We start from the raw sequence: 25,912 nt of genomic DNA on the forward strand, positions 1-25,912 counted from the left end.
TCGAGCAGAGACCACTTTTATTGGGACGGCTTCGTTTGAAGAAAAGGGAAAGAGACAAAGCCAGGAGACAGACTCTGCTAACAGATGCAGGCTGGCTCTCTGCCCCATGCTGTGCAGAGAGGGGGGGACCCCGGCCCCTCCCCATCCATGCCACTCATTCCTCGAGACTAAGGTATGTTCAGGCTTCAGTTCACCTTTTTGAATACTTGCTTGCAGACCACACCCTGCACTCTCATCTCCTGAAACAAAAACAGATTCTTGTTATTGACCAAAGCAAGGTCACACCTGGGGCTCAGCGCATCCAGGGGCAGGGACTTGGAAAATACTCTGTGACTGCTATTTTTCCCCAAGAGTTGGTCTGAACTAGACAATTCCTTGGCGAGTCAGTTGAACTGGATCAGTGGACATCGGTCTTGGCTATGCCCTATAGACAGAGTTGGCTGGAGACAGATGTGGCTCAGAGCTGTCTGACAGGACTCTCAGATGCCTCCCTCCGTCTACTACCCTCGACAAGCCAAAGGCTTTAAGAACGTCAGGCCTGAGCCCAGGTCAGAGTCTGTGTGCAGGGCTGCAAGAAATCAGGGCCAGACACAAGGCTCAACCGCCAAAGGGGTCACCGCAGACCAGGGTTGTAAACTAGCATGGTGGTTCCAAGCTTCAGCTGCACATTAGAGTTACGGGGGGAGTTTGAAAAATGCCTGGGTTCTAGGCTAGACTGGTATCAGTATCTCAGAGGGTGAGGTCCTGGAATTGCTATTTTTAAAAGCTCCCAGGTAGTGCTAAATGCAGCTAAGAAAGCCCATGCTCTGCCTCCAGGGCAACCCCTGCTGAGTGTTGCCAGCAAGAATGACAGCACAGTGTCGCCCTACCTGCGAAGCTTTTTGTTTGTTTGTTTGTTTTGGTAGGAGTCTAGAAATCTGAATATTTATGTGACATCTCCTAATTTTTAAATTACTGGCTGAAGAAATTTGAAGCCCATGATGGCCAAACAAAAGAGGCCTGTGGCCCGCACTTTGCAACCTCTGGCAAAAAGCCACAGAACTATTGAGCTGACAGGGCCAATGGAGATCACATAACCTACCCTCATTGCTCTGCAGCTGAGGAAACAGAGGCCCAGGAGGGAGAAAGGCTCAAGGTCAGGCATTGCAGCCCAGGCTCTACACGAGCCTAAGCAGCCTCTGAATATGATGTACCTCTTCTCAGCGCTCACCTGTCCCAAAGCTCCTGCAGACCCTGACCTTTGGCAGGAGCCCTATGTGCTAGGATGGCGTTTTGCAGATGAGGTTGAGGGAAGGAAGGCACCTCCCCAAAAGTACCGGGTGAGTCAGAATAGACCCCAGGTCACCTGGACGAGGCCCCTTTCTCAGAAGGAAAGTAGCTGGGGAGTTCCAAGGTGGCAGAAGGAATGACAGGAGGTCTCCGCTCAGAGGGCAGGTGTTATTTTTAACCCCCCAGAGGCTAAGTCCCCTACTCTGGATTTGGATGTGCTTTTTCCAGACAATGGATAGAATAGAAGTGGCTTTGACGAGCGATCCCAGGCTGGAGGACAGGGTGAGTGGGGCCCACACCTGAGCCGAGAAAGGCTTCTCCTCCTCCAACCTAGATTGTAGAGATTGTAAGCAGATAGGGTAGGGAGTGCCCGGACATAAAAGAAGCCATTTTTGGCCTAAGCCATTTTGTGATCTAAGCCTGGCTACAGTGCTTGCCCGTGAACAGGTCTCAGTAATTACTTATCTTAAGGGAAGTGAAGAAATGCAGGAACCAAGGAAAAGCAGTCAAGTTCAGTGACTTGTTTATCACAGTTTATCACAGTTCAGTGATAAAACAGGGGCCTAGTTCCTCCTCAAGGGATACACATAACCATCTTTGAGTTCCTCGGGAACTAAGGCCTCCACCCAGGTGGAGGATGGGATTATGATGTGGACCTTTTCTGACCCTCGTGACTTCAATCAACTAAAGCTTGGACTCTGTTGACCTTTGCCCCATTTCAATGCTGAATTCCCCTCTGCTCAAGTCCCTTCACGAAAACACATGTGCCCTTGGTTTAAAACTTCCCCAATTTTGCTGTTCAGGGAGACACAGCTTTGGGAAAGGTCCCCGGTGTTCTCCTCACTTGATCCGGGTAATAAACCCTTCCTTCTCCCGACCTCTGGCTTGGTTGTATCTTTTGGCTCGACACCCACCAAGAGGTGAACCCAGTTTTCAGGTAACAAGATCATGTCTTGAGAAGCTTAGAGAACTCGCCTCGTTCTGGCTAGCCACAATTTGGCATCGTGAAAACAGATATCATTTGGGAGCAAACGTAAGTTCTGCTGTCTTCTAGCTGTGTTACTTGGATGTGAGCCTCTGTGCCCTCATCTCCAAAATAAGAACCATAACAGTACCTGGCCCGTCGGGCTGCTGAGACAATGGAAAGAGACACAGAATGCTCCCCATCTCACGCTTAGCAGATGCATCCCCTCACCTCCTCCCTCTGATTGGACAAGTGGGTCAGCCTAGACCTTGAAAACACATTGCTCGGTTTTTAAAGTCACTCAAGCATCTTCCCCAGGGCCTTGGAAGAGAAGCTTCAGAGCAGAACCAAGGTCCACCCATGGTGCCTACTTCCAAAGTCCATCCAGACCCCAACATGACCAGGGCCTCTGGGGCCCAGCTTGGCTTACCTACCCCCCGTACCCCCGGAACCTACCAGGTGCAGCTCGTCACCCTCAATCCACTGGGTCCAGCCACGTCCCTCCTTCTCGCCCTTCTGCACACACTCGAGCTTGTCCCCGTCCCAGCTCACTGTGGTCTGCGGAGCCAAAAACCACAGTTGTCAGTCTGGAGCCAGCAGCCCCTGGGCGCTGGGGGAGGGGCAGCCCCAACCTGGAGAATCCAGGGTGCGCTCAAGTCAATTTCATTACAGAAAATCTGCAGCCTCATTCTCCTTGTCCATCACGTGCTCTTATCAAAGCAGGCAAATCGGTTTTAAAATTCACAAAAACCTTCATAAATTTCATTTAAATGGGTAATTAGGGGAGAAAAAGTCACTGGGGCGGGAGCTGTCGGTGCAAAGGCTGAGAATGGGGCTGGGAAGGGAGGAGGGGTTTCTGAGGGTTGAGTGCACACCGGGTTTGGGGGTGCGTGAGGGCTGCTGGCCTGCATCTCGGTGGTGAGAGGCAGACTTCTTAGAATATCCTGCTCATTCCCAGACATTCATTCATTCATTCACTGTTTCAACCTTTGCAAGGTCTTGAGACACCAAAAAAGAGCCCCCCCCCCCCCCCCGCCACCGCCTCAAACATCTTTTCACTGCCTGGAGAATGGCCTTAGTTATACATCACCATCTGCGGGCACAAACGGCAGCTCTTCCAGGCACGCTCCGCGCTGACTCTGGATCCTCATGACTGTCCACGTGGAGCATGGGCTAGCATCTCTGCTCCACAGATCAGGCTAAGGGACTTGCCAAGTCCAGCCAGGTGTCAATGGCAGAGCCAGATCAGAACACGGATCTGTGACGCTCAGAGGTCCCCCTCCCCACTGGACTACGCTGCCTCCCTAGGTGCCCAGCGTCACCAGAGTTACAGACCAGAGGCTGCGGGAGCCCAGAGGAGACTCAGGGAAGGGAGGCGCCGGGAGGAGAAGGCACCAGGCTGGGCTTTGAAGGACAGGAGAGCAAAGCGGAAGCAGAGACAAGCAGGCGCTGGGAGAGAGAGCTTCTCTGCGGACCACGACCGGACAAAGGCACAGAGACTGAACAGCACGGGGCGTGCTCAGGAGCTCCTCAGGCAGGTTCCACATTCCAGGGGACCGTGGGGGAAAGAGGAGGAAGCCCCCGGTCTGCCCGTCCGGTCTGGCCACGACCCCTGCCTCCGGCCCCAGCTTTGAGCGCTCACATCTTCCCTGAGCCCCATGTGCCCCGCCAAGTACTGGGCGTGCTGAAGGGCAGACAGACAGCAGGAGGAGGCCCAGCCTGTGCACATGGACCCACCCAGAAATACAGGGCTCGAAGTGCTGGAATTTAGAGGGGAGATGGTCCAGGAGCTCGTGGTCTAGACTGGGACCTGTGTGCAGTGGGCATCTCCCATATCCGCAGCTACCCACCTCCCATCCACGTGGGCCCTGCCTCCCCCTGTAGAGGTTAGAACCCCATTTGCCCCTTCACTGTGTGGCTCTGAGCAAGTCCATCACTTCTCTGGGCCCCAGTGTCCCCATCTGTCACATGAGGTGTCAGAGGCCATGAACTCAGAGGCCTTGGCTTTATGGAGGTAAAGTTCTAGGATTCTTGTGTTCCTGCCGTGCTCAGCTGAGAGGACAGTCAGCTAGAGCCTGATAAAGATTTAGGAGAGAAGGAGGAATCTGGGACATGAGTGTGGAGTGAGTGGGCCACTCCCTATGGGAGGGCCACCTCCCCCTTCCTCCCCAACCCCCAGTCTCACGCCTGAGCTTGTTGATCTCTACCGCCCTCTACTGTTGGGATGAAGTCTGCAATGAGAGGCGGGCACAAGGGGAACAGGTGGAGCCAGTGCGCCCCCAGCTCTGCCCAGGCATCAATCTGCCCTTTGCTCCTGGAGCCCAGAGGGAGAGGGGCACAGGAGGACCTGGTGGGGGGCGGGCGGCTCCTCTCCCTGGTCCGGAGATCACTCGGGGCACATGTCCAGCCCCAAGCCAGAAAGAAGGTCCCACCTCCAAGTCAGGACAGAATGAAGTGAATGTTTGACGAGGTGGGTCGAGGGTAAAGGCCACTAACGACCTCAAGCCACAGACAAGATGCCCATTCACTGGGCGCCTTGTCCATGGCCAGACTGTGAAGGGAAGTGGGGACTGAAATCAGACGTGCCTCAACTTCAAGGAGCTCGTAAGAACACTTGGCCTCCTCATCAACTGAGCTTCTCTTCATGTGTTTATCCAGAAGTCTACCCTGCACACTGAGGGCTCCAGACGCTATCAGAGGCCAAGAGAGACCCACTGGTGCTCAGTTACAATAGATACACTTCTCTCTCCACCGGAAATATTAGAGTCTATGAGCATATTCATACCCTCTGCCCTGGAAAACTCGAGAAATGCTCAAAAAAGAATATAGTAGTAACAAGAATACCTAAAATCTTGCTTCTTCAGAGATAATTAGATTTTGGTGTATTTCTGTCCAGTCTTTATATATGTGTGTGTGTGTGTGTGTATACACACACACACACACATATTTTTATTTTTAAAAAATTCGATTGCATCATTTATGGTTTTGCACCCTAGTTTCTTCACTTAATAGAAGCAATTTTCCACTTCAACAGATATTCTTCATAAGCATTATTTTAATTGTTATATAATATTTACGAAATGGCTATGTAATTTGTAGTGCCCACCCCGCACAAAATGAAAATGAGGGCTCCTTTTTAAAAAATGATTAAGAATTTTAAGACAGTGACAGCAGAGCATTAAACCAAGTGAGGGGCCCTTCTGGGCACAGAAGCCTGTGGGACTGCACTGGTCACAGGCCCATGAGGACAATCCTGGTAGTATTTCACTGTACATACATACTTATTTAGCCCATTACCCATTCCTGGACTTTTAGGTTATTTATAATTCTGTGCTACTATAAAGAAGACTTCCTTGTATACAGTTTTGAGCACAACGTTTCTTTAGAATAAATTTCCAGAGGAAAAATTGTCGCATGAAAGAGTGAGCATATTTTTAAGGCTTTTGATAAGGATCACCACCTTGATCTCCAAAAGGCTCACACCTGCTTCCCTTCCAATGTCAATGTCAGAGAATGAGCACGAAAGAGATGTTCATTAATAGTAAAGCAGGGCTTCCCTGGTGGCGCAGTGGTTGAGAATCTGCCTGCCAATGCAGGGGACACGGGTTCGAGCCCTGGTCTGGGAAGATCCCACATGCCGCAGAGCAACTAGGCCCGTGAGCCACAATTACTGAGCCTGCGCGTCTGGAGCCTGTGCTCCGCAACAAGAGAGGCCGCGATAGTGAGAGGCCTGCGCACCGCGATGAAGAGTGGTCCCCACTTGCCACAACTAGAGAAAGCCCTCGCACAGAAATGAAGACCCAACACAGCCATAAATAAATAAAAAATAAATAAATAAATAAAAAATTTTAAAAAAAAATTAAAAAAAAAAATAGTAAAGCAGGTTAGGGGCTTCCCTGGTGGTGCAGTGGTTAAGAATCCGCCTGCCAATGCAGGGGACATGGGTTCAAGACCTGGTCCGGAAAGATCCCACATGCCGTGGAGCAGCTAAGTCCACGCACCACAACTACTGAGCCCGCGCTCTAGACGCCGGGAGCCACAACTACTGAGCCCACGTGCCACAACTTCTGAAGCCTGTGTGCCTAGAGCCCGTGCTCCACAACAAGAGAAGCCATCACAATAAGAAGCCTGCGCACTGCAACAAAGAGTAGCCCCTGCTCGCCGCAGCTAGAGAAAGCCCGCGCACAGCAACGAAGACCCAACACAGCCAAAAATAAATTAAAAAAAAAAAATCTAAAAAAAAAATAGTAAGGCAGGCTAGGGAGATTGGGATTGACATATATACACTAATATGTATAAAATAGATAATAGGAACCTGCTGTATAAAAAAAAAATTAAATTAAATAAAAAAACCCCAGTAAAGCAGGCTTTGCTCCTGTGCTAACATGTTACACTTTCTGGATCATTTGACATCTTTTAACAGGGACCGTTTGGATATAGATTAATAAAAATACCTTACCAAAAGAATGATGGATGGCGCAATTTCAGGCTTCATGATAGATCAAGGGATTCAGGGAGCGGAAGGCTCTTTGAGCGTAGAGAACCCTTTCTTAGAGCCCTACAAATCAGACCCTCAAAGAGAAGGATCCTTAAAGCACAAATGCTATGTCAGTGTCCAGAGCAGGCACTTTCTCAGCCCTGAGTTCCCACTGACTCTTGACCCAGAGTGAGTTGGATGGAAAAGAGACTATTTTCGTCTGTATTGGATATACAGAGGAGGCTGAGCTCAGAGAGGTTAAGCGACTTTCTCAGTGTCACCCAGCTAATGAGGAAAACAATTTGGGCTGGAACATGGGCCTTGCGTGACTCAGTGCCCCCTTGTTTCCCAGGCCAGGCTACGCACCCAGCCGATGTCTGCTCAGTTTTTGGGGGGTGCAGAGAAAACATGGGCATTATGCTAAGACTCTGAGCAGCCCCCCGGAGGAACACACTTCAGTTCAGCCCAACCACTGCTGAGTGTGGGGTGCTGGGAGCCAGAGATGGGTCCTGAAGGCCCCGGGGCTAAGACATCACTGCAGAGACGGGCAGACAGAGAAGTGCCCGGCAGTTACGGCTCAGTGTGGTAGGTGCTGCCATCAGGGGAAGCACAGGGGCTGCAGTGCCCAGGAGGGCCCCTCATTTTCAGAGGAAACACAGCTAGTTTTTTAAAGTGGGGAGGCATCCCAAACAGAGTGAATTACGACAAGCAGGCCAGTGCTGAAGGAGGGGCGAGTACGAGGCTGGGGGGTAGACAGGGTCATAGCGCCAGACTATAACTGAGACAGTGGCCTGGAGCATGTTTTCAATGCCCCCCAATGCTGCCTGCGCCCTCACACAGCCCCATGGCTCTGATCTGCTGGGTGGAACACTCCCCAGTGGGCCAGGGAGTCTGCCGGGCTGTCCTCTGGGAAGCTCAGCTGTAATTTACCCTGGGTTCCTGGTACCTGCCGCCCTCCCACCCTGTATCAGGTTGACCCAGTATTGTCAGTATAGAACATGTTCCTTGGAGTCAACGGACCTGGGTCCTCTGTCCCTAACTGTGTGGAATGACCTTGGGCAACAGGATGAACCTCTCTGAGCCTCAGGGCCCTCATCTACAAAAGGGGGATTCATGGTACCTACTATGGCAGACTGTTCCATCGGGGCTCCCAATGGGTCACGTGACATTCACGCCCTTGTAAAGACCCTCCCACATTGATTCTGGCCTTGGCTGCGAGACTGGCTCTGGCCAACAGGACAGCAGCAAGCGTGAGGTAAGAGGCGCCTTCAAAAGCCCTGGTACGCTGGGGGCTCGTCCTCTCGGGACCCTCCCCTCTCGGAACCGAGCTGCTGTGCTTTCAGGAAGTGCAGGTTATTCTACTAGAGTGAAAGCCCACATGATAAGCCCCAGACGATGAGAAAGCAGTCACTGCCAGAGGTTGTGACAGTCTGTTGGTCGCCCCAACCGAGCCTTTAGCTGAATGCAGTCACATGGAGCCGTGGACACTGAATCAACCTACAGCATCATGAGAGCAAGTGGTGGTTGTTTTAACGTATTACGTTTTGGGGTCGTTTGTTATGTGGCTTTGGATAACTGCAAGACCTACTTTACCAGTGTATGCAGAGGATGAGAGAAAATATACATAAAATGTATAGGGCTGGCATATGGGGCCCGAGGTAATGGTAATCATGATGTCCAGAGCTTAGATAAGGGTGGGATTTGCCTGTCGAAGTTGAACAACAACTAGAGCCTTTCTTTTTTAAGTTGGAGATTTGTGAAGAAGTGATGGACAAGCTATTCACCATGGCTACATGTTTCAGAAGCTCCTTCTTTTCCAGGAGACTTGGATCCAAGAGGAGACCCTGCAGGGACTGCCTGCTGAGCCGGGTGCCCAGGAGCCCTGCGATGTCCGCTTCCCCTAAAATTTAGTTAGTCTTTGTTTAAGCAGAAGATCTATTTGGAGACTCCCCACTGACAGCCGCGATGGCTCTGAAAATGCGATTTAGTTCTCCCACTTTGCTGTTCCACGTTCACATGTGGTGGGCATGGATTTTTCTTTTTAAGCTTTGTACCCTGTGGGAATAAACCAGCCATTTCCCAGAGGATCAGATTTGTCCTAAGAACAGAAAAGGGGGGCGGGGGGACGATCACCTACAAACAAATGAGAGGAAAGAAGGAAAAGAAAGAATGTTGGGAGGGGGACGTAGCAAACAATGGTCACTTGTTTTCTTGTGACACAAAACATAGCTTCTGATAACGAGGACTCCTTCTGTGACCTCCCTCTGTGATGAGCAGCCACCTGTGCCACACCAGGCAAAGTCTGGGACAAGGCTCAGCTTGCCCTGTGAATGCAGATCTGAAAGGATCTTGAAGAGGTCATTCAATTCAGTCGCCCAGCTTGGACACTCACCATTGCTTAATCCATTTAATCAGGGTCTAGTGGGGGAGTTTCAGGCAAGAAGATGTTCCTGGTGCTTTTCAAGTGATACAGGAAGGCAGATGCCAGTGGCGGCTGAGGTGGGCATGGTACAAACCACGGGGATAGGCAGAGCTGCCCGGCACCCCACTTCTGGGAAGTCCACCTTGGAAACAAAGCCCAGACAAACCCAAGAACAAGGGGAAAGTATGGCCACCTTCAACTCCCCTCCCAACAGTAATTCTCACCGCCTAGACCATCTGAAGTCTGCAAACGAGCTGGTGCCCAGGGCAGCTGGTTCTAAAGCAAAGCCGGTCTCACTTTTCTATTAAAAACTAATAACCTCCAACACTTTGGCCTTGTCAGCAGCTTTCCCGGAGATACGTGCACCAAAAGATGAGTGAAGACAGCTTTGTATTACTCTGACAGGGGGCTGTCACTTCAAAAGCCATTATCCAGCTCCCCTGACCACTTGGAAACCCGAGCTGGCACTGGGGTGACATAGAAAACTCAGCTCCCGCAGGCAGCCTGGGGAAGCTGGCTCCAAGGAAGCCTCAAGCCCCTCACCCTGTATGAGTGACCTATACTGGGAGTGACAGACCACTCCCACTAAATGGACCCATCTCTTGGCAGTGACCTGGCATGAACCACAAATAGTGGGATTCAGCTTGGCTGCCAAGAACTTGTGACGTTCCTTAAAGCTCCCACGTGCCCCAAACATCCACTGTCATGAGCAGGGGGAAGATGGATTGGTGGTGCCCCCCACTCGCCTGCCCAGCTCTGGGAGGCCCTCTGCTTACAGAGCCACTTCCCAGAGGGCTGGGACTGGACCTTACTGTCTCTGTGGTTCCAGAGCCAGGTCCTCAGAGGGGAGGTCTTGTCCATGGCGGTGCTGCTTGCAAAGGGCAGAGCCAGGACTGACCCAGGTCCGACTCCCAAGCCTGTGCTCTTTAAATTTAAGGGGAAAATTGAGAAACCAGACGGTGACTAGACACTTTCTAAGCGCGATGTGAATCGCTAAAAGTTACAAACTGGCCATTCCTCCTGGAGTTTGATGTTACAGTGTGCTTCCCGCTTCGAGGGTTTCTGGAATACCAGAAGGTTCTCAGCCTCCCGTGCCTGTGAAATAAGTGGGTGGGTGGGAAAGGCAGGGAAGGTAACTGAGAACCTGCCGAGTGCCAGGTATGGTGCTGGGGGCTTTCCACCTCAAGATTTAGAGCCAATCAAAGTTAGGCTTGTTAAGTAACCAGCCCAAGCCTCCTCGGGGTTAGGGGTTGAGCCATCATTTGAACTCGGTTCTTTCTGGCTGAGCCCATGAGCTGCCCTGCCTGGGAGGTCAGGTTGGGTGAGCCTCTGATCCTTTCCCAGGGGAACGGCAATGACCTAAAATCAGCACATTCGGGGGAAAAGCCGATTCATTCTGTAAGCATATTAAAACTAGATTAATAAGGCCTTAAAACACGAACGAGTAATTAGGCACATAAACACCGTTAGAAGCAACAGCTACAGACCAGTAAAGCCACAGCAGGCCTTCGTGGGCATGGGCAAATGTGATTCCAATACCATGAAGAAGCGAACAGCAAATGATAACATGATTCTTAGGACAAACTAAATGATAAAATGTTAAGACTAATCTTGACATGAAATTTTAAAAATTCCTTAAACATTCCAGAAAGTGACCAGGATTAATTTTAAAACAACAAACCGCCAGAGAGCTCAAGGCCCCATGAGGTCAAGGTTCTGGATGGGGAGGGGGAAGTGAGGCTGGAGAAGGTCACAGGGATCCTGTGGAACTGGGCTCAGTCATCGCAAGGGCCCAGCACCGAGGGTGGCCCTGAGGCTGGGCTGGACCCAAGCTCTGCCATGGAGCAGCTCAGGCTGGAGGGAAGACAGACATGTAAACTGGCATCAACAGCACCTGTGTGTTGTGTGCTGGGTACTTCCTGGTGTAAGTAATAACAATACTGTCATTATCACCATCACCATCATCACCTTAAAATCATCTATTTAATACTCACTATGTGCTGGGCAGGGTATTAAAGTGTGGGTCATATCAAGTTGATTCTTTAAACCTCCTGGAGCAGTTATGCTTCTCCCCATTTTACAGATGTGGAGACTGAGGCTTTAAGGTCACCCAGCCATGAAGTACAGAGATGAGGTTTGACTCTACAGCCCATGCTCTTGGCTACTGGGCTCTGTGGTTCCCTGATCTAAGCTGACCCTTGAATGAACAGTAAGACTTTGCATCATGGTTCTGCATAAGGAAGCATCATTCAGCAAATGCGGGTTCCACACCTGCACACCAGCCTCGTGTGCTAGAAATAGAGGCAGGGAAGGTGAGAATTTTGTTCTCAAGAGCTCACAGACTATTGAAGACAAGCAGACAGAGAATTCCAGCAAAACGGCAAGTGCTGGGTAGAGGCAGGTGATGGTGATTTTGCAAGTGGGAAGGCACCTCATCCGCCTCTGAAGTAGAGACAGAGGTCCATCAGGGAAGGCTTCCCGGAGGAGGTAATGCTGGAACCGACACCAAAAAACATCAAGAGAGTTAGGTGAAGAAGTAGAATCTGGAAAAGAGGAACGAGGGAATCCCAGGCAGAGGGAACAGCCTGCACAGATTCAGGGTGCTCAGGGGCTGCATGAGTGAGGCTTCTAAATGGGCTTTGCCAGGCTGGACTCTCATGGCATGATACTCCCCAGGGAGTGTGATCCTGCACCTCCGACCCTAGAAGTTCCCAGCATCTCTTCTTCCTCACTTCACATCTATGTGGCTCCCACCAGCCAAACCTGGTACAATGGAAAATCCAAATATTTGCTTATCTGGCAGGCAGAGCTGGCTTTGCTACTTGGGCAAGTGTAAGAAATCGGCCTATTCTCAGGTCCACCTGCAGTGGGGGTGGAATAAAGGAGGGGCCGTCCTGCCAGAAGGTGCTCAGAGGGGCTCAGAAGGGCAGAGCCCACCCAAGGCCTCATCTCTTCCACGAGAGCCTCTGGCCCCTATTTTTTATCTTTCAAGGCGAACAGAAACAAACAGTTCCCAGAAGATAAAAGATGGTAGCTCAGTAACCAGGGAAGAGTGAGCAGGTCAGGATCTCTTGACCAAGAGTTCTTTGGGCTCTGGAATCCTTTTATTCACTGAAGGATACCAGCCCCTACCTTAGAATCTATGGCAGAGAAAATGCACATTACCATTTGTTGAATCAATAGAATGAATGAATGGCAGAAAACATTCTAGGGGTACTCTTGTAATTTACACCTTGTTTTAAATGATAAAATATCCCAGGTATATGTTTCTTCTTCCATAGATTAGTCTTATATAAACAGGTTAACCATTGGAGTGACACTGGCCCCGAGTTTCTGAGGTCTGGAGTGCTTAGTCATCGTGCCAGGAAGAGCATGAGTCATGGCTTCAACCCCCTTCTCCCCGACTCTGAACCCATGTCCTGCCTACCGCTCCCACATGAACATCTTGCTGCCATGGATGCCATTGTCATTGAACCTGGCAGGCTGTGGGGCTCGTCTGGCCAGCAGACAGCAGCTTGCCTGACTGAGCTGGGCGTTCAGGAGGGACCTGATGACAGCCTTGGATAGAGGTGGGCCTGAGCTCCAATCCATCCCCACCTCTTTCTAGCTGGGTGACCCCAGCAATTTACCTTTTGAGCCTCCATTTCTTCATCTGCAAAATGGGGCTAATGAGTCCCGCCACAGAACAGAGCCATCAGGATGAAATGAAACGAGGGGTTGCAAGGACCTGTTGCAGCTCTGGACTCTCAGTAAGCACTGGTTTCCCCTCTGCTCTTGGCCTTGCGGCCCACCCCGCTGCCCCGCACCGTCCTCCATCAGGGTGGAGAGGCAAGTGCCCTTTCAGGCCAGCCTCTGCACGTGTAACCCTGCTAGCTCTTCTCTGGGTGCCCAGGTGTCCCTTCACACATCGCCACCTCCAGAATTTGTCTTCTGGAGCACACAGTTTACAAGGTGAGAGAATTACTAATAACAGCTCATATTGATGGAGCAGTTGACTTCAGGCTTTCTTGCATCTAATCCTCATTGTGAAGTAGCTTGTGAAGTAGATCCCTTACTTGATAATAACTCCCATTTCACAGACAAGTGAAGGCACAGGGAGGTGAAGTAACTTGCTTAATGCCACCCAGTTTGTAAGTGGCAGAGATGGGATTCCAAAGATGACAGTCTGGTTCATGGACTGAACCGGTTATGACACAGCCGGACTGCCAGGTCTTGCCTCAGAGGGAGACGGGCTGTGGACAAGTAAGAGCTTAGAGGAGGGCCAGGAACAACCGCCCTCAGCCCGGAAGCTGCAGATCTCGGCCAGCAGCACCAAGGCCTGGCACATACTAAGCATAAGAGACATTAATTGTTATTATTATTACAGGCAAGAGATATTCAGAAGATGGGGAAAGGGGAGAGAGATATTAAGAAGCAGAATCTATGGAACTTGTGGACTGATTGCCCATAAACACTTTCCATTTATCTTCACAGCGATCACTTTCATGGCTACCTAGTGGTCTATGGAATTAAAAACCCACAGTCACTCTAACGGCCTGTGGTTCCTGGGCACTTAGGGACACCAGCAGAAGGCAGCCTGTTCTGTAAACCACACAAAGTTGGGAGTCAGAGAGATCTGAAGTTCAGTCCCTGGGCTGTAGTTAACTGGGAGTGCGACCCTGGCAGGACCTCAGGTCCCTGTCTGTTAAATGGGAGAGTAGCCCCTCTGTGCTAGGAATGTTGGAGGGTTGAATACATAACATATATCAAGTACTTTTGGAGGTGGGTGCAGGGCTGAAGGTGAAGCCCTGCACCACTCCCAACACTCTGAGGCCATCCTTTTGCCCTTCAACTCACACGCCAGCCTCCCATGCAGGGCCTGCCTTGGGTGGCAGGCAGCCCAGGGAGGTGGAGTTCCCGCCCTGCCTGCAGAGACCCAGCTCCAGGCACCACATACCTTCTCCCACCCCCACGGAGTCCTTGTGGGCTCTGCTGCTACTCGAGATCAGCCAGAAACAAGAGCCCAGCCCTGACAGACCTGCAAACTTCAGCCAGAGAATAATATTCCAACTCCCAATGTGTACTCACCAGACACCAGGCACTGTGGTCACAGCTTAGCTTGCATATAGCACACTGAACTTTTCTAAAGTATCTTCCACCCGACGTGCTCCCCCACTGAGATGTGGAGTCCATGTCCCCTTCCTTGGGAAGACGGGTGGGCCTTTGTGACTGCTTCAACCAACAGAGTATGGCAAAATTCTTGCTATATGACTTCAGAGGCTAAGTAGATTATAAGAATGTCATACACTCTGCCTTGTTCTCTTGGCCTTCTCGTTCTTGGAACCCAGCTGCCATGTTGTGAGGAAGCTCAAGCAGCCAGTAGAGAGTGAGTATGAGTGAGCCATCTGGAAAGTGGACCCTCCAACGCCTCACAGACATGGCATGACGCAGGGACAAGCCATCCCCTTTGAGCCCTGCCCTAACTGCAGATTCATGAAGAAAATAAACAACTGTTATTGTTTTGGAGTTTCGGAGCACTAAGTTTTGAAGTGGTTTGTTACATAGCAATTGAAATTTGAAATAATTCATCACCACATTTAATTTTCACAACATCCCATCAGTGGTACTACCTCTGGATCCTTTTTACAAATGAGAACACTTAAGTCCAGAGGGATAGAGTACCTTCCCCAAGGAAACACAGTTGGAGAGTGGACCCAGGAGTCAAATCCAGGTTCATCTCAAAGCCAAGGCTCCCAGTTGCTCTGCTGTATCCCACGCTTGTCCAGCTGCACACACTACTGGTATCACTTACTCGGACCCTCAGTTGCAAACCATCATGGGCTGCTGCAAGTTTGGTGTCCCCAGGCAGATTCCATCCACAGGGACTGCACCTCTCCACTCTCATTCATCCCCCATAACTGGGCACCCTTAACCCCAGCACAGGCTTATTACACTGAATCATGACGAGAACATCACTGGAACCCGGGCGTGGGCCAGCCCACTTCCTCATTTCTCTTTCTTAGTAGTTATCACAAGCATGACCTTTGAACCCACGGCATCGGCATCAGTCAGTAACTTGTTAGAAAAGTTCTTGGTCCCCACTCTAGACCTTCTGAATCAGAAACTCTGGATGTGGGGCAAGTTCAAGTCTGAGAACTAGTGCTTTAACTACTTACGTGGTTTTTAACCCATGATCTGTGGGCTCTGTATGTCATAGGATGTTTTTAGGTGCAAGCAACAGGAAACCAGTTCAAATAGTTTCAGGGGAAAGAAAGGGCATGTATTCGCTGGTTCAAGTACACACGAAAAGTCTCCGAATGGCATTAAGTGTCAGGAGTTCCAGCAACCCTCCGATGCTGAGGTTTCTCTCTCTCTCTCATTTCTGCTTATCTACCAGCCTCATCTTATTTTTTCCTTCTGTTGGATTTCTGCATGCAGCCATGGAGGGTGGCAGGAAACGTACGACTGGCCCAGTGCAGGTCAAACGCACAATCATGGGACAGGCCACGGGATACTGTCATGGCCCTGGTTTAAGGTGCTCATCCCAGGAGACACAATGTACTGGGATTTGCAGCTTCACCAGAACCCACAGGTAAGTAGGGGTCATTCCCACCAAATAAGGGGAGCAATGTCGGTCAGAAAAACAAACAGCTGTAATCCTCCAGTAAACATCTGGCCATCACAAGTTCGCTTTGCCTGCAGTCTAGGGTATCAGAAGGGCTTTGCCTGCTTATTGCACATAGTATTGTGGCTTCACCAGGCCCTGTCTTCTGTGCTATCACCATGGTCCTCAGAATTTGCTGTAAGCCAGGTGAAGCAGCAATCATGATGCCCATTTTACAGATGTGAAAACAGAGGCAGCGGGTCCAGTCATTTAAGGTCACTTTGTTAACTAAGTAATAGAGGAGGATTCAAAACCAGATGTCTGACTCTACTACCAGCACTCCTTCTCCACATCCCCAAGCCTTGTCAGTACCGTCCGTGCTCACCTCCAGGTTGCGATGAGCCTCACAATAAGGAACTGAGGTGCTGGCCCTCAGCAGAGCTCCATAGGAGACCTTGTAATAGCTTTATAAATAAACTAGGTAGAACCCTTCCTCTGCCACCAGCTGGCTGGATGACCTTGGGCTGAAAAGTTTCCTCAACTCGGAGCCTCAGATTCCCATCTGTAAAATGGGCATAATGCTACTCACCGAACAGCATTTGCTGTGGGGACCAAAAGAGAAAAAGTGCTAAAATCATCTGGGACAGGCATGGCACTCAGTAAGGATTTAGCACATGTTATTTTCCTTTGTTCCTGCCTAACAAAAAACAAAACCTAACAAACAAGTGTGATTCTTGAAAGTTACTTTGTGAATTTTATTTGGGTTGCTTTAATTCTTCTTTCTGTAATCCTCAAAAGCATGCTGCTGACACCGATTTCAAAGGTCGAAGAACTTTAGCTAAGACATGAAAGAGACTCCGTGTTTCCTTCCTGGAAAAGACCCTGCCACATGCTGGGGGCCTGATCTGAGCAGGGGAGGCTCTCAGAAGGCTTCCAAATCCAATGGCGTTCTCAGCTCTGCAGCCCAGGGAGTGAATTCTGCCTTTGGCATCGTGTTTTTTTAAAATAAGAACCAAAAAAAAAAAAAAAAAAAAAATCTCTTTAATGAATCAAGAATAGGATCAGAAGAAAGCTGGCAAAATAATTTAAACCAAAGCGTTAACAGCAGTTTGGTAGATATCATGTATTACCATATATACTTAGATGAATGGATGGATGGAGGAAACTAAGTCAGGGAGGGAAGGGAAGGAAACATATAAGTGCTGATACGGAAAGATGCCTAAGAAATATCATCGAGTGAGAATACAATGTGCTAAGAAGTAGATTTTTTTTCTTTCGTTCTTCCTTCCTTCCTTCCTCCCTTTCTTTCTTTCTCTCTCTCTGTCTCTCCCTCTTTCTGCCTTTTTCGGCTTTAGATAGAAACATTGACAAATCACCTCCTCAATAACTACATGGCTGGATGGCTTCTATATTCGAGGAAGATTTCTGCACAGATCCACCAGAAACAGTAACAGTGATAACCTCTTGGGGGTGGGAATGAGGCCAAGTAAGGGAAGGGGTCCTTTCCTTTTCAGTCCACTTTCTCCTGTGCCATTTGAATTCTTTTTTTTCCTTTTGCAGTGAAAACAAAGAAAGCAACAGAGGGCTGGAAGTGGAAGGCAGGCTCTGCGGAAGGGGTCATCCTGAGTTCAAGGCTGGAGATGAAGGCAAGGCCTCAGCCTGGGAGGAGGTGCCCGCTGCTGAGTGAACAAAGCTGCCTCCCCCAGGGGAAACCTGACCCGGTGTCCACAGGGATGACAAATGGCCCTTCTGCCACCACCATGCAGAGCCAGGGTCCCGGCTGGGATTCCTGCCGAGGTTCCTCTTCTCCCACAAAAGCTGCTTGTGCCGGGGGAGCTGGGAACCAGGAACCCGATCATTCCTTGTGCCGAAGGGCTCCCTGGCCCTGGCGCGGGGAACGGTATTTGAAGCGAAGGAGTATCTCCCTTTCGGAAGGTCCCCACCCTGCCAAAGCCTCCATATCTGCTAGATTCAATAAATCATACTGGTTTCAAACTGGGCCTGAGATTTCATTTTAATGGATAAAGGCGTGCAGGAGGCAGTGGAGAAAAGCTGAGTCCAGTCTTGATACACTTCTACCAAAACCACAGCCCTGGCTGCTTGTGGTCATGTAAAGATCTGAATAGAAAAGACTGCAAATGGGAGCTGAGTGATCCCGGCTACACAGGTCTGAGCCCCTCCACCCGTCAGCCTGGGGAGAGACCGCAGAGCCATTTCAGGTGGTTCTGGGCATGGACTGCCATGTCCACAGGGGTCCAGTGATGGACGAAGCCAGCATGTGGCCCTCTACACCTGAGTGCCTAAGAAACATCCTGAGTGTTTTCCACTTTTTACAGAGACACAGGTACAGAGAGGTTTCTTTTCTCCAAAGTGGTGGTTCTCAAGGTTTAGTTGCACCAGAACCACCTGGTGGGCTTATTGAAACCCAGATTGCCGGCCCCGCTCCCAGAGTTTCTGATCCACCAGGGGTCTGGCTGGAGAATCTGTGCTTCTAACAAGTTCTCACGCTGCTGCTGTGGCCGCCGCCGGTCTCAGCTTCGGGAACCACCGCTCTAAGGAACACACGGTGCTAACAATGACGTACCGCCGTTTGATCCTTGACTTTAGGTACCAGGGTGGGGTGAGGGCTGCGGAAGAGTGGAGAAGGTCCCATCTAAAAGAAGGAACTGCGACAGTGTCCTGGGGATCCACAGGGTGCAGGAATAAAAGGGCACCCAGCATTTTCAGCAGTCTTGATTTTACTGGGGTACAAATAGCCAGAAATATGGATTTTTCTACGACATCTTACAATCTTTGGCAGTCATTGGCAACTGGCTCTTAAATTTGTCAAACATCGTGTGAGCCAAACAAAACACATCTGCAGGCCAGATTTCATCCTCTGGCTGCTGTTCCAGAAGACAGATAAGGTTCCCATGGAAAGAGGCAGGAGCAGAGCTCTCTGAGCCTCTGGGCCCTTTGGGGAGGATGGCAGCCTGACCACGCCTCTCCCAGAAGGCTCCCTGGGACCTGTCGGGGCCACATCCAGGCTCCCCACTGGGTCCTCAGCACTGCCCTCTTCCCCAGCCACACCCTACACTCTGGCCACATGAAGTCTTTGCAGACTGCACCTCTGTCCCGGATGAAACCCCTCCCAGCCAGGCCTTTTCTGACCTCTGGGCCTTTGTGCACGTGGTTCCCTTCGCCTGAAATGCTCTCCACGTCCACCCTAATTCTTACTTGTCCTTCAAGGCCCCCTCAGCCATCACCTCCTCCCGGGAGCCCTCCCTGACCACTGCCTGCCCCCCATCCCCCCATCCCTGCCCTCCTAGCCTGCTGTGCTTCCATCACTGCACTGGGCTGTAATGGCCTGAGGCTGTGTCCGTCTCCTCCACTGGCCTGGGTGCTCCAGGAGGCCTTGCTGCCTCTGTGTCCCCAGGCTGAGCCCAGGGCTGGTGTGGGACAGGTTTGAAATAGCACCTACCAAGTGCTGTTCTCTTGGCCTTGGCCTTCCTCTCGTCCCCTTTCTGTTTGCCTACTTCCTGCCTATCCTTCAAGCCACTACTCAGACTCTACTTCCTGTGGGAACAGGCCCTGACCTCCCAGACCCGGGGAGCCCTTCTCTGCCTGTCCTTCCCCATCAGCACACCATCTCAGTATGATTGACTGCTTTGGTCTGCTGCCCCCACTACACTGAACTCCACGAGGGCAGGACTCTTGTACGATTCATCTTAGTAACGCAAGGGCTGCAAAGACAGAGCACCACGAAATGCTTACAGGACCAAGAAAGGAATGAACAGAACAGGTGAGCAATGAGATCCTTGTAATGTGCTGGAAAGTACATGTTAGAATGAGGCCAACCTGATGCTGAGAACTGGCTTCCTCCGGCCACTGCTCCCGGCTGGTGGCTGCAGAGCATGGGAAGCAGGGGGTAGTGGTGCGCTCTCTTTGGCAACCACCTTGCCCGGGACCCCCGAGGACCCTCCAGGCCTTGGCCATGTGGCCTATTGCAGGCAGCTCCCCTTCATTCACAAGCACGAGGCTGGACAGTTGCCATCATTCCATTACCCTATGCTCTCCCCCAGCCGTGCTCTTCCCTGTGGCCCCCCTCCAGCTGGGCAGCAGGGGAGAAGGGCTTCTCTGCAGTGCAAGGGCCAAGGGGAGGCCAGAGCAGAGGGCCGTCCATCCTCCCAACAGGCAACAGCACGGTTAGTGCGCGCCATCTATAATACTTGGGAGGGGGCCGCCCTGAGTCCTGGGACAGCAAAGGTGACCACGAGTCCTCATACAATGTCATCGAGTTTGCCCAGCTGCTGGCTCCCTGATCTGTTCACCTACCACTGTCCTAATGCTTAATGGTCGAAAAAAGAGGGTGGCCATGTGCCCCTTCCTTTGTGTCCAAACCCGTCCCTTCCACCTCTTTTCTGTTACAAGTAAGTGGAGAAGTCACCACCTCCAGAATTCCTTCTGAGATGCCCTCCTCTAGAGCTTCCCTTTGCCACCACTGATCACACTGTGTTCTCACTGTGTGTGTGTCTGTCTCCACCACAAAGACTGTGAGTTCCTGGACATCAGAGATTGTGACATGTTCCGCTGGGTCAGACCGCATTCAAACCCTCCCTCTGCCACTTCCTTAACCTCCCAAGGTCACACAACAAGAAATCCTGCCTTGGTTTTCTTATCTGTAAAATGCGGCTGAAACCAGCATTGTGAAGATTCACTGAGTTAAAATAAAACGGGAACGGTACTTCAGCACTTGAAGAGTACAGGCATACCTCGTTTTATTGCACTTCAAAGATATTGTGTTTTCTACAAATTAAAGGTTTGTGGCAACTTTCATCAAGCAAGTCTACTGGTGCCATCTTCCCAACAGCATTTGCTAACTTTGGGTCTCTGTGTCACATTTTGGTAATTCTTGCAGTATTTCAAACTTTTTCGTTATTTGTTACGGTGATCTGTGATCAGTGATCTTTGACATTACTATTGCAAAAAGATTACGACTTGCCAAAGGCTCAGATGATGGTGAGCATTTTTTTAGCTATAAAGTAGTTTTCTTTTTTTTTTTTTGGCTGCGCCACCTGTGGGATCTTAGTTCCCCGACCAGGGCTCAAACCCGTGCCCCCTGGTTTAGAGGTGTGGGGTATAAACTACTGGACTGCCAGGGAAGTCCCTAAAGTAGTTTTTAGCTAAGGTATATACACTGTTGTTTACACAGAATACTACTGCACACTTAATAGACCACAGTATAGTGTAACCATAAGTTTGATATGCACTGGGAAACAGAAAACTTCGTGTGACTTGCTTTATTGTGATGTTCGTTTTATTGCGGGGGTCTGGGGCTGAACCTGCAATATCTCCGAGGTCTGCCTATATTAACTAGTATTACTAGGTGATCAATAAATGTTTCATACAGTAATGGATGAGGGTGGGAATGAAACAGCAAAGATAATTAGCCAAGTAAGTACAAGCCAGCACATTCCAGAGGTGGCAGTGACCCAAAATAAACAGAGATGTTTGTTGTGCCCTGTAAGTACCTCAAGAGTGGGCCGAGGACAAGGATTGTTCTTACGTGCATTTCCAGGCAGCGAGCCAGGGACCAGACCTTGGGCAGTGGTCTGACAGGCCCAGGCCCCCTCCTCGCCAAGGCAGGCCCTGTCTGAAGGTCTCCTTTCCCACTGTGAGCCTCTCTGAGGATTAAGAGGCCTTGGGCCTTTCAAAGGCACGACCTGACCTTTCCCTACAACAGTAGCGTTTTCTCCCCGCAGTGGCCTCTCCAAGGATCCTCCTTGGCGGCCACCCCCTCTTCCGCCACCATTCCAAGCGCAGACTCAGACACTAACTCAGATCCCCTTCAGATGAATCAACAAGTAGGGGGGTGAGTCATCCTGGCCTGGGGTTCCTCATCCCCAGACACCGGCACTCCTTCAACCACAGTCCTGACGAACCCCAGACACCCGGTTTCTGCAAAGGCAAGCCACAGAGGAGCCTGGCCCCGAGCAGGAGTGTGGGCCTCAAAGTCCAGTCTCTGGAATCTCCTCTGCGAGCCTCAGTCATTGTAAAATATGGGGTTACTAACCCCTCCCTCACTGGGCTGTGGTGTAAAATAGCTGGCACAGTGCAGGGCACGGAGCAGACCCTCAGTAAAGGGTAGGAGGGGGAGGGGAAGAGGAGTCAGGGAGAAGCTCATCAGTAAGCAAAGCAGCTCCCTGGGGGTGGGAGTGAGCTAGCTCTGGACCCAAGACCGGGAAAGGGAGACCGGGAGCACCCTGACCTCCCAGTGACCCCAAGAATGTTGATGGAGGCCCCGGACTGACCTTCCGGAGGCTGCTGTGGTGACGCTAATTGGGGTCTCCGGGTCACCAGCTTCCCACCCTTGGGGGCAGGCGGCTCACTCCCTTCCCCCACTGTTCCTCCTCTGGCCTGGGCTGCTGTGGCACTGACCTACTGAGTAGGTTGTTGGCTGCAAGCTTCAAAGGAAGCTCAGGGGGCAATGGAGGATAGGGTAGGGAAGGGGATGGCCAGGAGCCAAACCCCACTTTGGGGGTGAAGAGGGGCAGGTCAGAAGGCAGAGTCACGGTGCCCCCTGCTTCCTAGAGTGGCTTCATGCTAGGTCTGGTAGGAAGTTTACACTTCAGAAGGGTTGCCTGTGTTTCATCTTGCTTTCCTCCCCCAGCCTACAGTTCAGACAGAGAAGAGAGTCAACAGATTTGCCTGGAATTCCTGCCCAGCCCCTCCCTAGCTGTGTTACTCTGAGCATGTTGCTTCGTCTCTTTGAGACTGTTTCTTCATCTGTAAAATGGGCGTACTGAGACCTCCTTCAGAGGTTGTTATGAGGATTAGATGAAGGCAAGTGTATAAAGCACCAATGCCGGGACACAGTAGAGACTCAACAAACCACAGCTTTCATTTCGGAGGGTATGCTTGATGAGTCGAGAGCTGCCTACCTTGGGGGCTGGGAGTGTGAAGATCTTGGGCCCCTAAGAACACAAAGGCCCTTGCTCCCCTCTCAGATGAACTAGCCCTGACTTCGGTCAGGACCCCTGGGCAGCAGATGCCCAGGTGTACGCAAAACCTCACCATGCACTTGCGGTCGTCTATGCCCGTCAGATCCTCCTCAAACTCCTCCCCAACCTGGAAGTCCATGATGTAGTTCCTAAAAGTGCTCAGCGTGCGGATGATCATGTGGTCGCCGTTCTGCACGATCTCTTTGTCTGGCTTCAGCAAGTTGGCGATTTTGCGCAAGGCCACATTGACATCTGCAGGGAGTGCGGGGGCAGAAAGGAGCAGAGAGTTGACTGGAAAATTCAGAGAAATGTTGCCAAGGTAGCGGGGCCCTAGGAGGCCGCTTCTCCCGCCCCCCACCCGCCCCCCGGAAGAAAACCATCGGGGTCCCCTGCTCGATTAGCAAGGCCTCTGCGTGCAGCTAGCTGGTCTGTGTCTTTTTCTTTCTTACTTTTCTTTGCTTTCTTTGTTTGTTTTTTTTTTTTTTACAACAAAGTTTTCTACCCTTATGCTAACCTTTTGAAAACTAAAGCTAGCCAACCAAGCCCAGCTTTCCTAATGAAATTATCCACTTCGAGAGCCAACCATCGGACACTGACCACCATGAACCCTAATAACCCCCGTCCTCCAATTCGCACTTGCTGGCCCCCTGAAGACGCCCCTTCCCCGGTCGGGGTGCTCAGGGCGGTGGCTGGGCCGGCGGAGGCAGGCGGGTGGGCGGCCGGCTCGGGAGGGCGCCGGGATCCCACCCCCAGCGGCCCGGCCGGGCGCCCGGGGCAGAGCGCGGCGGGCAGCGCTTACCCAGCGCGCGCAGGTACTCCTCGAAATTCTCGTTGGCCAGCATCTTCCAGTACCCGGTAAAGTCGACCGGCATTTCAGGGGGCGACTGGGGCCGGACCGGGACCGAGCGGGCGGGAGCAGATCTGGGCTCGCGGAGCGATCCGGGTGGTGGGCGGCCCGGAAATGTGCGCCCTCGGGGGGCAGGGGCTCGTGGGGCGGCGACAGCTGGATTGCAAGCGCGCACAAAGCCAGCGGGAGGATCCACCGTAGCCGTCGCTCCTCCCCCCTCAGCGGGGCGGGGCCGGGGATGTCGGAGGGCCAGGTTGTACCCGGCCCGCCGCCGCCTAGGTCAGACCTTCAGTTTCCTTCCCTAGGAAGGAAAAGGAGATGGCGGTGGAGGTGAGGGCTGTTTTATTGATTCCAACTTTTCGATTCCTGCGGGATTCCTTCAAACGCCTTGAACTTCTCGCATTCAGCGGCCCCTTGAGGGTGGGGAAACATTCTCCTGCGTTTGCTGGAGTAATTAGGGAAAGAGACCACTTAACAGGCTTACAGCGCGGGTGGCCAGTGGGGCTCCAGGATCCAGAAAGCTGGGCAGTTCAACTCCGGGAAAGAAAAGTGGGGCACTCCCCACATCCCTCCCCCAAATAAAAACAAGGCTGACGTTGCTTGAAGTACGTATGGTTAAAAAAAGGCCCTCTGCAGAGTGAAGTTTGAGATCCACTGCTTTATGCAAATGTAAGCAATTATCAATACACTGTTGACTTTCCCCTCCGCTTTCACCTAGTGGCAGTACAGCACTCCGCAGTGTGGTGCACTTAGCTTTTTTCACTTACTCTGTTCTGGAGACCTCATTCTTTTGCAGGATATTCCATTGTGTATCCAGCTTGTCCCCCACTGCTGGACATTTATGTATATATTATTTTCCGATCTTTTACTATTAGAAACAGTACTGCAATAAAGATCTTTGAGCACATCTCATTTCTCACCTGGTGGGTATGTCATGGTGCTTTAAAACCTCTGTCTTTGCCAGCAAGGAGATGACATAATCATGTGGGTTGACTTTTTGACCTCTATTAAAGACTAAACAACTCGTTTAAATTGCTTTTTGCACAACTCACAGCCTAGGTGACAGCAGGTACATTCCCCTCCCACTCTAGCTCTACCATGGCTCCAACCCCACCGCCTCCCCGCCCACCCTCCCCTCACACTACATCCGGCTGAGTTAGGAAAAGATGCCTCCTCATCAGAGTAGGGGCAGCTTCGTCCCAGGGAGTGGCTTGGATTTCAGCCTCTCTCACCTGCCCTGCTCTACACCAGGGTTTCTTAACCTTGGCACTGTCTCCAGTTTGGACCCCATAATTTTTTGTAGGTGGGGAGGGGTGTGCCCTACGTATTGTAGGAGGTTTAGCAACATCCCTGGCTTCTACGTGCCAGATATCAGTTGGCACCTCCCACAAAGATGTCTCCAGACATTGCCAAATGCCCCAGGCCTGGGGGCAGGGGGAGCAAAATCACCCCTGGTTGAGGGCCACTGCTGTGGACGGCTTTACCCCTCATCAGGCCTGTTTCCCATCTCGTCTCACGCTCACACCATCGGTCGTTCACACAGGCCTTGGCTCTGCAGCCTTCCCTGGCCAGCCCGGGGCTCATCTCAGTGGGACAGTGGGGCAGCCTATCCCCGCCCCGCCCAGTCTGAAGGTGCACAGCAAGGGCCGGTCAGTGCTGGCTCTCTGCCATGCCCAGAGGGTCCCCTTGTGCACTAGGCAGAGCCCCCCGCCCCTTCCCCACCTCTCTAGTCGGTTCTCCTTTGTTCATCCCAAAGAGCCAAGGTCTGGCCACTCCTCCCTCCCCTGGCAACTTTGGTCATCTGTTCACCCAGCTTCAGTCTTCTGAGCTGGCTGGCCGGGCACATGGTACTTAGTTCAGCCTGCTTTTGCCTGGTTCCTGTCTGTCGTTGTCTAGTCCCCCAGTGGCTAAGTATACTCCTGCCCTGCTGGGTTTCCTCCCAGGAGGGCTTTCCCAAGTGTAGCCCCTGCTGGCTGTGCTGTTACCTGCAGCTGGGGGCTGGTTGTGAGGGCAGGCTTTAGAGGCAGAACACTTGGTTTGAAGCTGGCTGTGTCGCTGTGTAGTTGAGTGATCTTGGTTAAGTTGCTTATCCCTTCTGTGCCTCAGTTTCCACATCTGCCAAATGGGGACACTCTGACTACCTACCTCTTCAGGTGGTGAGAAGCAAAGGAGATAAGGGATACAAAGGGCATGGCACAGAGTACTGCTCCAGATACACGGCTGTTTGAGCCAGAGGAGTGAGGGAAAAGGCAAGGGAGAGAAGAGGTGCTGGCCTGTGCCCCCTGCTTCTGGGGCCTTCAGATCAATCCAGTGAGTTGAGTGAAAGTGCTCTGTGGAAGTGCTGCAGGAGCATTAAATATCATCACCCTT

At 51.4% G+C, this 25,912-nt stretch overlaps 1 protein-coding gene across 1 annotated transcript; it reads right to left on the reverse strand.

Moving 5' to 3' along the window:
- On the reverse strand, positions 1 to 23,675 carry RBP1 (retinol binding protein 1). The gene is made up of 4 exons (XM_068547334.1): positions 23,495 to 23,675; positions 22,769 to 22,947; positions 2,690 to 2,791; positions 1 to 239 (listed from the first exon to the last, which is right to left on the reverse strand). The coding sequence occupies exons 1-4, from the start codon at positions 23,565 to 23,567 to the stop codon at positions 186 to 188; spliced, it is 408 nt and encodes a 135-aa protein (XP_068403435.1). The 5' UTR covers positions 23,568 to 23,675; the 3' UTR covers positions 1 to 185.
- Between the last annotated feature and the right edge of the window lie 2,237 nt (positions 23,676 to 25,912).

The sequence above is a fragment of the Eschrichtius robustus genome, chromosome 6, assembly GCF_028021215.1.
Source record: "Eschrichtius robustus isolate mEscRob2 chromosome 6, mEscRob2.pri, whole genome shotgun sequence".
NCBI lineage: Eukaryota > Metazoa > Chordata > Mammalia > Artiodactyla > Eschrichtiidae > Eschrichtius > Eschrichtius robustus.

Bases quoted from the DNA above. Each gene is read 5' to 3' on its own strand.
- RBP1 (XM_068547334.1), bottom strand. From the start codon at position 23,567: ATGCCGGTCGACTTTACCGGGTACTGGAAGATGCTGGCCAACGAGAAT. The intron at 22,948-23,494 runs GTAAGCGCTGCC...CACTCCCTGCAG, and splicing joins GGAGTACCTGCGCGCGCTGG to ATGTCAATGTGGCCTTGCGC. The intron at 2,792-22,768 runs GTGAGGTTTTGC...TTGGCTCCGCAG, and splicing joins TAGACGACCGCAAGTGCATG to ACCACAGTGAGCTGGGACGG.